The 14,250-nt window shown below is 32.0% G+C and overlaps 1 protein-coding gene across 1 annotated transcript in view; it reads right to left on the minus strand.

Moving 5' to 3' along the window:
• Positions 1–10,979: 10,979 nt before the first annotated feature.
• Positions 10,980–14,250, minus strand: part of LOC110445101 (homeobox protein Hox-A1-like) — a 34,929-nt gene continuing 31,658 nt past the window's right edge. Inside the window, exon 2 of the mRNA XM_021489495.1 lies at positions 10,980–13,203. Within this exon, the coding sequence (XP_021345170.1) occupies positions 12,857–13,203 (347 nt within the window). The 3' untranslated portion in view covers positions 10,980–12,856. The remainder of the gene's footprint in view (positions 13,204–14,250) is intronic.

A 14,250-nucleotide genomic window follows, 5' to 3' on the forward strand; every position in this document is an offset into this window, starting at 1 on the left:
TTCCCAAAATATGGTCTTGTTTACGATTTGGTTATTAGTTTATGAAAGACAATACATTTCTTTTCTAAATGGCATATATAAATATGCATTTCAACAGTATAGTACATGCCTTCCATAACGTCTTGAAAAAAGAAAAGGGGCCGTGTTTGCCCCGGTCCCCCCTACACATGTATTATACATGTGTAGGGGAGACCGGGGCAAGTCCGGCCCCTTTTTTAAAACTATATTATAAATTACAACATATCATTATCTCAGACATCAGGACGTGGGAAATGGCTCCTGAGACGTTCTAGAAAACAAAATTTTCATGGGGGAGACCCCCCCAGACCCCCCTTACGGGAGGGGGAAGACCCACTCCCGTACCCTCCCCCTGCTCGCGCTTCGGGGGGGGTTCGGCAACCCCATGTCGGGGCTTACACATGGTAAAGGGGCTAGCTACGCGCCTAACGATGCAACAACGCTTAATTTTCTCTGGCTTATTGTATCGATATGCTTAAGTTTTGAACAGGTACGTTCTTTTTCTTTTTCTAGTGATTGTTGAAATTATAAACCGATTGACTCTGCTGGTGGACTTGCAGTCCCTGAGGTTGGCATGTAGCTGGAATTTCTTCTCGCACGGTTCACATGAAATAATAGTTTGAGAGTAAATGGTCTATTAAGTCAAAACATTGTGACTTTGTAACGTGCTAAAGGCATATTTCCACTTGCATATTTTTTTTTACTTTTACAGCTATTAATTATTAAATACAAAGAAATCGCATGACCATCAAATATAGTATTTTTAAGAGTTTTAAAACCCATGAAAAATGCCGTGTAAAAAGTCTGCATTTAAATTTGTCAAATTGTTTTTTTTATTACACATGGAAAAGCAAGATAACATCGGAAAACAGATGATATGTTTTTAAACTAGCATTATTTGAATTATTTTCATACCATTAGATAAGGTAATCATTGAATTAAATTTGGTATCTTCTGTTCGATAAAAAACAAATATTTATCATTTAGAATACAGGTTCATTGCATTACATTTATATCTGCAATTATTCCCATTAGCTCCACATAAGATAAAGTTAGGGCGTGGCCTATTTTGTTGCCTTAGGTACAAGATTATTAGACACACTCTTTTTATTGCCAGGATCATACATTTCATATTCATATGCATACTAGTATCGAGAATTTTTTCATTAAAATAAGCAAATAAAATCATTAATATTCTGAACATAAAAAGTAAGTTTTGTATAACAACCATTTTTTTCTCTCGTTTCACCACATTAATTTACTATTTTATGTCTTGATATCTTACATTACTGAAAGCTTTTTTGATTCGCCTCTAAACTCAATTTAGATACAATGTAATTCTGATAGTACTTACTAATTAGCATTGCATCACTTTATTAGTATTCAACAGCTAGAAAACTCCTTAAAACAAAACGGCAAAACAGCAAAAACGCAACGTTCTTATATTCATATTTGTCCAGTTAAAACATCTTTATTGCTGGCCTATGCAGTCAACATTTTTATGTAAATAATTTACGTATATGTTTTCTCTATATACAAAATACATTATTCGAAGAGCAGGTTGTCGACTAACACCCCTCCTAGTTTTGTACTAGTATTAGTTGTTCTGATTCACTCTTATTTGTCTGTTACCGATCTGTATTTTCTTGTATGTCATTCAAATAAATTAGCAATAAATCACCTCAAGTGTACTACATATACACGCTAAGTTGCAAAGAACTATTATTATTTTCCAAACACATTTACAAACAACTGATTATATTGAATATGTTGAAATGTTTTTTCTTCGTCCAAGGCATTTGAATGAAACAGAAGTTTTGTAAGAAAATCAAGAAATGCAGAGGTGAAGAAAAGCCTGAAATATATCAAGGCATATGCTTTATCGATAGTATGTCCTTTTTTCGAATGTAAAAAGTTGCATTTGTGATAAAATATGAAGAAAATAAAGATCATGCTGTAAAAAAGGAAATTGTTTTTAACAGTATCCTTAAAAAGATAATATTTTGTGTAAATTAAGTTGATATTCAATTCTAAAATTTTCATGAATTTAACTTTTTTACATAATTTGTACTGATATCTTATCCTCGTTTTACATCTGAATAATGTTAATGTTGCCAATCTTACTTATTATGCATGATACATATTCAAAGTTGAAAAAGGGGCTATTAAACTGCATTTACCATTAGATATGTCAGTACATGTACTTAGTATTTTGAATCTACGATATTTCAAACACAGGCGTTTGTTTGAACTCATTAAATTACTGAAAAGGTAATACTATTTGAATTAATGTTGATATACATTTTTTTATGCTTATGCACATTTTCACTTGTTGTTGATGTTGTATTTGTATTTGCATCTGGAGTTTAAATTGCAATCTAAACTTTCTGAAAATCAGGATATATAAAACTTATTTGAATTAATACAAATAAGTAGTTGTTATACAATATATCGACATTTTGGTATAAAATCGTTTTGAAAAGGAAAGATAAAAAAGTAAGAGAAAAGGTTAACATAAAGATTAAAGGAAAGAAATGTCAATAAATATCCTGAAAGCCATACTTTGTGTGTCCAAGGGTATAAAGTCTAAGCCCCTGTCTTCATCGAACAACCCGTTTGACGTTAGCTGAGAATGTCAGTTAGTGCGCTAGGCTTGACGTTTAACGTCCCTAGTAAATGATAGCCTCCTGTATATTCGGCAATATCAAAGTGTTTCCTATCTTTTGCTTTTTATTGTCGTACATTTTTTTTATCTGCATTTCAAATTTGATGAATTTCATGCAAAACTTTCACGTGGTTGAAGGATTTTGCGTTTATGCAGCTGTGGTAGGGATTCATTAACGCAACTGTGAGTCAATAATGTGTCCGTTTAGACATTATACGCAGTCTTCATGACATAAGTTTTTGTCCACTAGACTGCCAATTTGACGTATATAATGTAGCAGTTTGACCGCAATCCTCCCATATAGCTTTCAGTGCATTGTATCACTCGTGTAACTCAGCGGGATTAGAACATCGGTGAAGAGATGCACTTTGCGTCGTTCTTTGAAACAAAGTTAAAGCGAATTTCATCTTTTAATATGATCAGATAAATTGATAAAAATAAGGATAATATGATGTTTTTGTTATAACGGCTAATGGAATTTTAATGTAATATTGCAAAATGTGAGAATTGAAAGATACGGACAGGAGATGAACATTGATAGCTCCTTTAGAAATGCAAAGAAAAGATAAATTACATAAAAAGTAAATGTAGTATTGTTGCACTAAAATATTTAAGCATAAATTTATCTATTGTGATATAGTCCTAATGTCAATTTCTACTTGCTTCACATCAGTTGATATTATACTGGAAATTGTCCTTATTTACTATCATATCTAAAATATAAATATCGAAAAATAATATATGTGAACGAACATACTTTTTCTAATAAAATTAACGTGTTCTCTGGGATAGAAGTGGATGATTAACTGGCGACGGAAATCATAGAAACTTCTTTGCGTATAGCACCGATATAGAACAGATTAAAATTATGCTGATTCAAAGGTTTCTACCCTGAACATCACACGCACTTCTCAAATAAGCACACCGTGCCAATGCAGACAACAGGCACCCATTGGATAATGCATCGATCAACATCGCTGCTACTTATCCGATGTTTTGATAAATGTAGCAAAGTATTAGGTCTAATAAGGGAAAAACCTATTACATACATGTCTATGTATCTGATGACTACACACACAATAATTCCCAGACCGCGTTAACTTAATAATCAATATAAGGGCAAATGCTATTTTGTACTCTTAATTTAATCTCACTTAAGTAGAAGTACAGGTGAACTTTGCGGTGCGATCGATGCCCAATTGGGTTTATCTTTCACTTGGTACTCTTCAATATTTTGATTTGATGGCGTAGGATTGATCGTTTTTAGTAGGTAGAAATGTGTTTATTTCGAAAATACCTATGTTACCTATATCCTTGAAATGACTATATAGTTTTTTATGTGAATTGCTACCATGTTGTTTCCTTTTTATAAAAAAAAATCGATGATAAAACATCACTTGTTTATTTGAATATCACATTTAAATGTCAACATTTTACTCAATACGAAATCCACTTTATGTTTATAAAATAGACTAATTTGATTTAAAGAACAGAAACAGTTACCGGAAGGAGATGGTGGTGCTATGCAATACCGTTAAGCAAAGTTTAAAAGATTGATACAAATTAAAAGAACCAAGTGATCACAATTGTCGATTGGCAAATTGTTGTATTTTGCTGATGCAATTCACACACGATTTTTTCTTATGGTTTTCGTATTTATTGGCAAATACACCTAGATTTTATTTCGTAGATTCCCTGCATGGAATTTATGAACAATGTTTAACGCAGAAACGATATAAAATTTATGAAATGTGATGGTTGCTACAAAGTCAATATGTTCTTTATTTATAAAACCGTGAGATGGATGATGATCATTAACATTAATGACAGCTACTTAGGGACGTAAATCACAAAGGATTTGTCAGTTATACATAATACATAAACGGGATTCTTTGTTATATACTTCGGTTTCAAGACATAAAACGTTGCTTTTAAGTATGAACATCACAAACACGCAATGGTGTTGTCTATCTCTCCAGTCAATTACGTCGGGCATAATTCCAAAACTTTGATCAAGTTAACATGCATTCGTTACGTCCTGTGTGTAATTATTCATTTTCCCAGTTTATGGTTATTAAGTAGATATACATTTTTCTGCTGTCTTTGGTTGAGTATTCTATACATATATATATCTATCTATCTTGACTACACACAGATCTTAATGTTTCTATTATCATATAGTATCAACATTTCGTTTCACTAAATGTAACAAACATACAATTTTGTTTGTTACATTCATGTTGGTCATTCTACAGGTTTCCGAACAGGTGAATGTTGCCATGCTTTGGTTCTGTGTCTTTTCAGTTTCTGATGTTGTATTTTCGTATCGGTTTTGCTTTCGGTTCTTATTTTGTGTATTGACACTGTGATATTTGTTTCTAACGAGTGTTTCGAATTAAAAAAAATCATATGAGAGCTGGATAAACATGTTATCCAATCATTTTAATCTTAAAACGCTGATAGCATCTCCTAAAAGTATTAGCTTGGGACAAATTGCATAGAATGGTGACATTCAAACAAACCACATTCGTATAACGTCGTAAAGTACCGTGTTTGTTAAAAGTACATTAAATGGTGACGAACGATATATCTAATAAACACACAGTCTAGCCAATGTGCAGAAATGGAAGAAATGTGTTAAATTTCCTTATATACAAAAGACTGTAAAGATAACATTTGGTGTTTTGGTGTTATTAAATACACTAATTCAATCGGCTTAGTCTTACAATTTTAATTACTTACCTCGAAATTATAGCACAAAAAGAATCACAACCCAATTCATGCCACAAAGCCAACCTTTTATGATTGCGTAGATGCTGGGTTCCAATAAAATATAAATAACTTTTACTTTTTTTTCACGTATGAAATATAACTTTGAATTTGATGTTTAGTGTATACAATTATGTTTCTTATGTACTGAAATGTCCAAATGGAAGCATGTGAAACTCCAAGACCAAATCACTAAGTATTAAATACATGAATATCATCTATGTGTATCAGTTACCAAAGATTTTGTTTTGAATGCAGAAGAATGAATATAGTAGAGAAATAAGTAAAACAATTGTTTATAAAATCTTTCGCTGAGACACCCAAATGATATCATGAATATGCAGTAAGATGCCCAGCGATGTCATTCATCACATGCTCCTTAAGTAATTTCATATGCTGACTATTTATTTCCATTAAGATACTTATTTCACACAAATTATGACATAATTTAAGAAATATTTACATGAAAAACGTACATACATTTGTGTAAATCACAGTGAACATTTCACTAAGCATGGTCGACGTTCATGTGCATGACGTGGTTGAGGTCGTGTGAAGTCTGAGGTTATCAACCGTAAATCACCTTCACACAGAGGTGTCGGTCACATCAATAGCCGACCAGGCACGGTGGGAATTTCTAACGACTTTGGAAACGATCATTTTTCATTTGCACGAAGCGCCAGATTTCTGAATTCTAAGACAGTGATCTTCGGTGGTTTTAACTAATAGGTAGCCTGTATTAATTTTTGTCTTTACACGTATTCCACTGAGAGGGTACGCAGTTGTAATTGCAGATGGCTGGACATCCAAACATATGCTCATGAAAAACTAATAATGTGGTTATTATACTGCAATTAGTAAAAAAATGCACAAATTTGGGGAAAAAAACATGCCCAGTGTCATTTTTGTCTGTTTCATCTTTCTGTATTTCATTGTACTAATCAACCATTTGTAGGTAAATATACAGACTTTTTTAACGCCCGATAAATGATGTTTTAAGCTTAATACAACGGCAAAGTAATTGATAGATTTTTGCTTGAATGTTCGGAAAACATATTATTATGGATATAAACAGTTTCAGTTACTAAACAAAGAATAACAGTCGTCAACATTTTTTTTTTTATATATTCCAATAAATAGCAATATAAATCACGCACGAGGCCAGCCGTATATATCCTTTTGAGGACGTGTTTCTACTCAATCAAATAATAAACAACTAAGACGTTTACACTCTACTCTATTTTCTATATGGTATGACGAATTGTGTGGTGGTGTGATGGTAATATTTTAAACAGATTGTTAAAAAGATGAGATGTTGGTTGTTAAAAGTTAAGTCCTCAAAAGTTGCAAAGCGAACAGTGATAATGAAGGCCAACTTAAGAGCAAAATGGCGTCACCTCTATTATCAGTTATATGTTTTGACGATTTTAATTCGAACATGATAAATTAAATGAGATTGACATTTCCATATTCAATGCATCACTACATATACTTCGACAACTTCACCTTTTTAACCTTCAGCTAACTCAAATCACAAACCTGAACCAGGCTACTTAGAAAGCTAACTACTCCTGTATGGCGACATTTAGTAATATGTCATTACACAGTTGTATAATTAACCGTCTTTTTCAATCAATTTGAAGAATGAAGAAAGTGAACACAGGTGAAATGTAATAAAATATACTAATGGTAGAATAGAAAAAAATCCATTTTTTTTTGTTGAGATAGGTAGTTTGAAATTAGATAATGACTTCTGTAAATGAAAAAATAAACATGGCAGTAACACGAACATAAAGCATATCCATATGAACAGATAGGAATGAGCGAATGAATAATAGATAAAACAAATATGGATGAGCGACTAAATTATGAAACAAAATTAAATGCTGTAATTATTTTCTGTTTGCTGTCAAATCATTATCTTCCACGACTTTCAGAAATGTATGAGTATAAACTACAGGATTAGTTACAATCAAAATCATTATTCTTGATATGACGTCACAATTGTATCACACATGACATCACCATGGACTGGTCAGGTTATCCTGCTTATATTTGGCAAGAATGTGCATGTTCTAAGTTGATTGCGAGATATTGCAGGCAAAGTTTGATTTGTTTAAATACTTATTATATTGAACATTATGTGTGACTGCATAATTTGTAATTGATTGTAAAAAAACTGACGAAGACAATCATTTCTAACATGAATTATAACGAAGTTTGAAAGAATCGTTTTAATGTACAAAATGCATTTATCATTTCATTGAAAATGCAATTCTATATTCCCATAAAACTCAACAAAACGTCAACAAAAAGGCATGCCATGGTCTATATTTTGAAGTCATAATTATAAGATTATATAAATTCCTGACATTGTCAGGACGACGGCCGCTCTTTGGATTGCACACTGAAATGCAGTTACATTGCATTTCAACTATATGTAAGTATCACAATATATGGTATAAGCAGCGAATTGCTTTCTGTTGGTTTTTACTGTCTATTTCAATGCTAACAGTAAATGAAAAATTCAACATTAAACGCTGACGTGCGTCTTGGATATTTTTATTTCAGTGGATAATGTTTTTGACTTTAAATACTAGTTCATACTATATGTAAGTATCGACAAATAGGGTAGAAGCAACAAACTGCTTTCTGTTTGCATTTATTGTCTATTTTAATGCTAACAGCGAATGACAATTTCAACATAAGATGGTAACGTGCGTCTGGTATTTGGTTTTATTTCAGTTGTTATTGATTTTGTTTGAATAATATGTATGGATTCTTATAAAATGTAAGAATAACAAAACAGGATGCAAGCAACGAACTTCTTTCTATTGGTATTTATTGTTTATTTAAATGCTAAGTATTACAAATTCAACATAAGACATTAACGTGCGTCTGGGAATCTTTTAAAATTCCAGTTGTTATTGATTTTTGTCTTTGAATGGAAACTGAACACAGCCACGCTAGAGAAAGCCTTTTTTTACACAAGCAAGACAGCATCAGACATGTTTTAGGCATTATCTTTTATAACTGTTATTCTCCGAAATGTATTAACGCATTTTTTCTTGATTACATATTCAGTAACTAAAACAGAATCAAAACTATATGAAATAAAGTTGTAGAACAACCATATATAGATATCAGTTTTGCATTTGATTAAAACAATGAAATTAACTTATAGTGTAGTGTCAATCTGTTTGAAGTATACTTCCCTCAAGTAATCATGACACTTATTTTTGTCTTCATGCATCTGTTCCTTGTGGTTGTTATATATTGATATTAACACCCGCTAGTTTCTATCTTATTTGCTCCGAATATCGCAATTTCTGTGATAGATGTCGACTAATGATGGACAAACTTACAGCACAGGATTTTCAACGAGTATGGGCAAGTTGTATGGTCAGCATCAGAATATCGTAGAGAATTATGCCATTTCTTTTTGTGGTATGAAGGTCGAGGTTTTTTAAATTTGCACATTTTAGTACCTTGTGGTTTTGTTCTTGATGTGAGAACATGACATTACCTAGGTTCGACTTAGGTTTACATGGCAAATTTACACAGTTTGAATAATAGTTTCATTGACATTTCGGCATTCTTGTAGCTAACAAAAGAATGCTCAAATGTCAATAAAACTATAATTCGAACTCAAAATCGATAAAACTATGGCCAAAAAAATGCCGAAATGTCAATAAAAACCATAATTCGAATGGTGGTTTTATTGCCATATAACCATAATTCGAATTCAAAATTCAATTTTCAGGGGCGGAATTGGAGCCGTGTCGTGTAGAAATAATTGATTTTGTTTAAGATGTTTTTCTCTTTCTTTTTTAGATTCCTGTTCTGTGATTTCCTGGTAAGTCATCATGGTAATGTTCACTTAACGCTGTTTAGCATTGCGATGATTCTTTCAAAGACATTATACACACTTTGGCCCTTGTAGCCGAAGTAATTATCTGTATACTGATGCCAGTATCATTACGACAAAAGTATATCGATATATTTGATTAATAAAGTAGACACTTTCACTATTATTTTAACGATTTATATATTCACGATAAATGAATAAGAAACCTTCAGTTTTCTTTGACTGTTAATGAAATGATGAATTCGGTATTTGAAACCACGCTATCACAATTGGATGTCTAATGATAATGGAATAAGCATAATTTTGCTAAACATTCCACGTCCAAATTATCGATGTTACCTTAGATGGCATATTCGATGCTGAATTTGTCAGTTCTCTATCACACTTATATTGCAATACCCTTTATGCATAGTCTGTGGTATTCACAGTTTATTCCAGATTTTTTAACTATAGGCGAATACAGTGTGCGTTAATATTCAGCCAAACCAACACAATTTGTGAATAAATGTCAAAAGACCAACAGCTGATTAATATATTTAAATGTAGAATACATTGTGATGTTAACGCGTGAAATTTACCTCTAGTTTTCAAGCTGTCGTCTATATTTATTTAGCATGTCATTTATCCCATCGTTGCCATGTCACCTAATGAAGCTGCCTGTTAACACGATATTTCAGAGACGTTTCAATATGGCTTGGTCAATATATATTTGTTTCGCTTATCCAAGTAATTTTAATTTGTTTATTCTAGTCACTGCGAAATGAGAACTATTGCCCAAAGTTCTAAGTTAGATATGGTCAATTTTTAAATGTATATTTTTTCATTTGAGGAAGGTGAGAACGAACTATGGGGTATACTATTTTATTTCACAATGGTTCTAAATTAGATTTACTAAACATTTTCTATATGATGTTTAACTAATTGCTATCATAATTGACCGTTATTTCCTCCCAATTTGCTAATCAATAGTATTTGCATCAATACATTTAACTATTTGTTCTAATTTGATTTACAAAACAATCCAGCTGAATATATAATCTTTAAAGAAAAGTTGTCATTCCGTGATGATGGTAGTTTTGGAACAAGGGAAGCGATGATGGAATGATATATTACCTTGCTATTGGTGTTTGTCAGAGAAGCATTTAAGGTCACACTCTTCAACCTTCCAGAAACTTGTATAACTAAACTGTGAAGTAATGTATTATTGATAATTTCCCTTACTTTATTTTGTACTACTGTCCGAACAAGTGTCAAACATGTTTTATCAATTAACACTACAAGTAAAGAGTTATATAATCAAACTTTGACTTTCTATCTAGACAAGTCGTGGAGTTACGTTTTTCACCCTGATCAAAGTTTCACTTGTTGATCCTATAATTTTGATAATATAAGTCATGAAGAATTATGAAAAATGCAGCTTATTTTCATTCTGCGAAATCCTTATTCGAGAATGCATTTTAAGCTATTTAATAGCAGTAAATGGGTCAGATGCAATTAATTATATTGCAAACCCAATAATTGATCTGTAAATGCACGAAGAAAGATGCTTTCTGGATCCGGTGGGTATTGAGTCATGTGCAGCAAGGTGCAAACCAATGGCTTTTTCTAGTATATCAATACTAAAGATTCTACTCATACAAATAAAACACTGACAATTCATTATGTATTGCACCAAAAATATGTCACTTTATTTGTCTCGCACGACAGCTGTACACAAACAATGCCTGAAATATTGCAAATCGGGACCTACTAGTACATGTCTCAGGTAATATGTAATATGCTTGTGAATGAACACATATTCGTACGAACATTAAATTTTGAACGTACAAATAAACATGTTTTGAAAAAGATATTTTCTGTCTAGAATATTCGTATTTCATGTACATTACATAAATAATCAAACGATTAGTCATCACCTACGATCAATAAATATGACACTAGATTGAGCATTCACATACACGACTTATTCATATTTATTCTAAATGGGACAAAAAAACACATAGAAAACTAATACGCACTTTCAGCGCGTGGCTAAAACGGCTTACATTTGAACGAAACAATAATCGGTTACCTCCCTTCCTATATGGCCTACAATATGTGTGTCGAAGGCACATAGCGTAATATAACGTCTTGCAGGAGTGATTTGACTTTTTTTATAAATAAAACTAATAAATTAATTGTACGTTAATTGTTACATAATTAACATATATGTGTGTATAGATATTTTCATTACGTCAAGCAGGAAATGTCAATCACATGATTTATATAAACTTTGTATTGATTTCATCGAGTTAATTAATTTCATGTTTTAATAGATGGATATAACAAATCCTCAAAGTATAAATTATATATTGTATACTACAAAGGTCAAAATTGATGTGTGTTCTTTCTTAATTGACAAAATTAGTTCTAGAAATGCACAAAAGGGAAGAAATGTTCAACAATGATACGAAAACGTTTCTTATTCTATATTCTTTAGTGTATTTTGCAATGATGGTGACGTTGCTTTTTTTCAGCCAAGAAGGGAGGTTCTCCATCTTTTCCTTTTAACTAGAAGTGAAAGTCTCCTACCATTGACATTAAATTACAGACATCATTATAGCCGGAGCACCATCGTTACATATGTGTGTTATTATGCACCAAGATATTGTTTTAAAGTCACTGATTCAGTGGAATGTAGTCTTGTAACACACAGACAAACATCAATGGATGACGAAAAGTAGTTAAGATATTAGTAAAAATGGATACCTTCACTTTCCTACTCAAAGAAAACATGTCTCATAAAAAAGTACAGACCGCATTTTCCTGTAAGTAAACATTATGCAAATTATTCACGGGTTACATATTACATATTCATATCACCTTCAAAGGATTTAGATAAAAGCAAAATATACGCTGTATAATAAAATGACTAGGTCAATTGTTCACACGTCGCCTGAATATGATTTTAAGAACATCACAGAGTGTTCAGATAAATAAATGATATTTGGCTTTTTACATCACCAGTGTATTTCCTTAGAGTTTTAAACTCGCAAAATTCAATGACATTGCTCATTGCCCAGCTTTGCATTAACGGGAATTCGACCAACCCATGTCACAAAATGCAATGACAAAAAACGCCAACAATAATATGTTGCCCATTATATACGAAAACATCAAAACAGTTTCATATTTTCTGAGAAATAACTTTCAATAACACATGAACGATAAATGATAACAATGTAATAATCACACCAAAGGTCGAAGGACAGGGTTGAGCCTAAGTCGAAATTCAGGAAGCATGCATTGCGTCAAGGGGACTTTTCCAACGTTGTTCCACAAATATCCTGTTTAAGAGGATACAACTTCTGTTCACTTGAAATGAAGGAGTAACGCAGTTCGGTTGTCTTGACAACAATTTGGTTTCAAGCACTAATTATCGACAGTATACCAACTTTCTAACGTTGTCCTTAGGACCAAAAGAATTCTGACATGTGTAGAAACAAACATAAGAATTTCACAACGAGGTATTTCACAGGCCACCTGGGGCTAGAGGTCTACCGCCCTTCCTGACATAGTGTCATGGCGGTCATTCCAAGTCCGTCTATGTTCAACTGACAATTGTCTCGCATTGAATTTTCAAACTGAGCTTCACGCATCCGTTTTTTCTGTTTCATTCTTCTGTTTTGAAACCATATTTTCACTTGAGTTTCGTTGAGCCCTAACGAGGCAGCTATTTCTATCCGTCGAGCACGTGTTAAGTATTTATTAAAATGGAATTCCTTCTCCAGTTCTGTTAATTGTTTGTTTGTGAAGTTGGTACGGCCCATGTTTGGCTGTTGGGGTGTTGCTGTGGTAACAGCGGTGGTGAAACCGAAATCCCCTTGTTTGGTAGTCGTCGGCACTGAAACACAGAAACACATAGATAAGGATAAAGTGTTTAAATGTGGAAAAATAAACAAATAAATAAGAAATACTGCCACAGCTATAAATTCGTAATTCCATTGATGTTTAATCACAGAGTTATAGATGCCAAACCTCATTCTGAAACAGCAACCATTTTCTTTAAGTAATTTATATAACCTTTTTATCACATTATTATGCTATATATATTTGATTATGTATTATAATAGATATTTTGGCATTCACATGGCGTGGCTTCTGGTTTATTTAAGTCCAAAATAAAGCACTAAGAGTTGAACGTAACACACTTACAGGATAAACAAATAAATAGATATGTTCAAAAGTTTTAAATTTTCCTCAATTTCATGAATGTGAACATTTCTTTGCGTCAATTCGTATAATGAACACTGACAATATTTAACATATAATTTACATTTGTTAGATTTAGTATTCAGTACTCGTATCATACTAAGCATGAGTCATTGTAGTACTTTACTTCTTCAACGGCAGAAGGAATCACTGGTTTGAATTAAAGGGTGATATTAATAAAATCATTATTTATACAACAAAATAAGAGATATCTATGAAAGAATTCAATATTTTTTTTTAATGTTATAAAACCAAACAGATGCATAGTTCTACGTTTCGAAGCAAAAAGAATGGATACTTTTGTTATTGTAATTGGTAAATGTTAAATAGTCCATTTTCCTACATATTGCGATTTCTGCAGCATATTTTATATACTAATAATCTATTTGACCTATTGGTTACATGGTATCTTTTGGGAGCATTTTGATTGAAACATTTCGGGCATACCTCATGAACAGCAACTAAAGTTTTGATTTATAGTCTAATTATTGTAGATATTTCATAGATACATAACTCTTTATTACCGGTACGCTATAAATTAAAACAAATAATTCAAAGAAGTATAATTTGTTTTCTCGAGTTATCTCCCATACATTTAACAATTTAATCAAATTATGCATTTTACTAAAAATCTAAAAGAAAATTTCACAATATTATACCACATAAATCAAGAAAGATA

Source organism: Mizuhopecten yessoensis, unplaced genomic scaffold (genome assembly GCF_002113885.1).
Source record: "Mizuhopecten yessoensis strain PY_sf001 unplaced genomic scaffold, ASM211388v2 scaffold2711.2, whole genome shotgun sequence".
Lineage (NCBI taxonomy): Eukaryota > Metazoa > Mollusca > Bivalvia > Pectinida > Pectinidae > Mizuhopecten > Mizuhopecten yessoensis.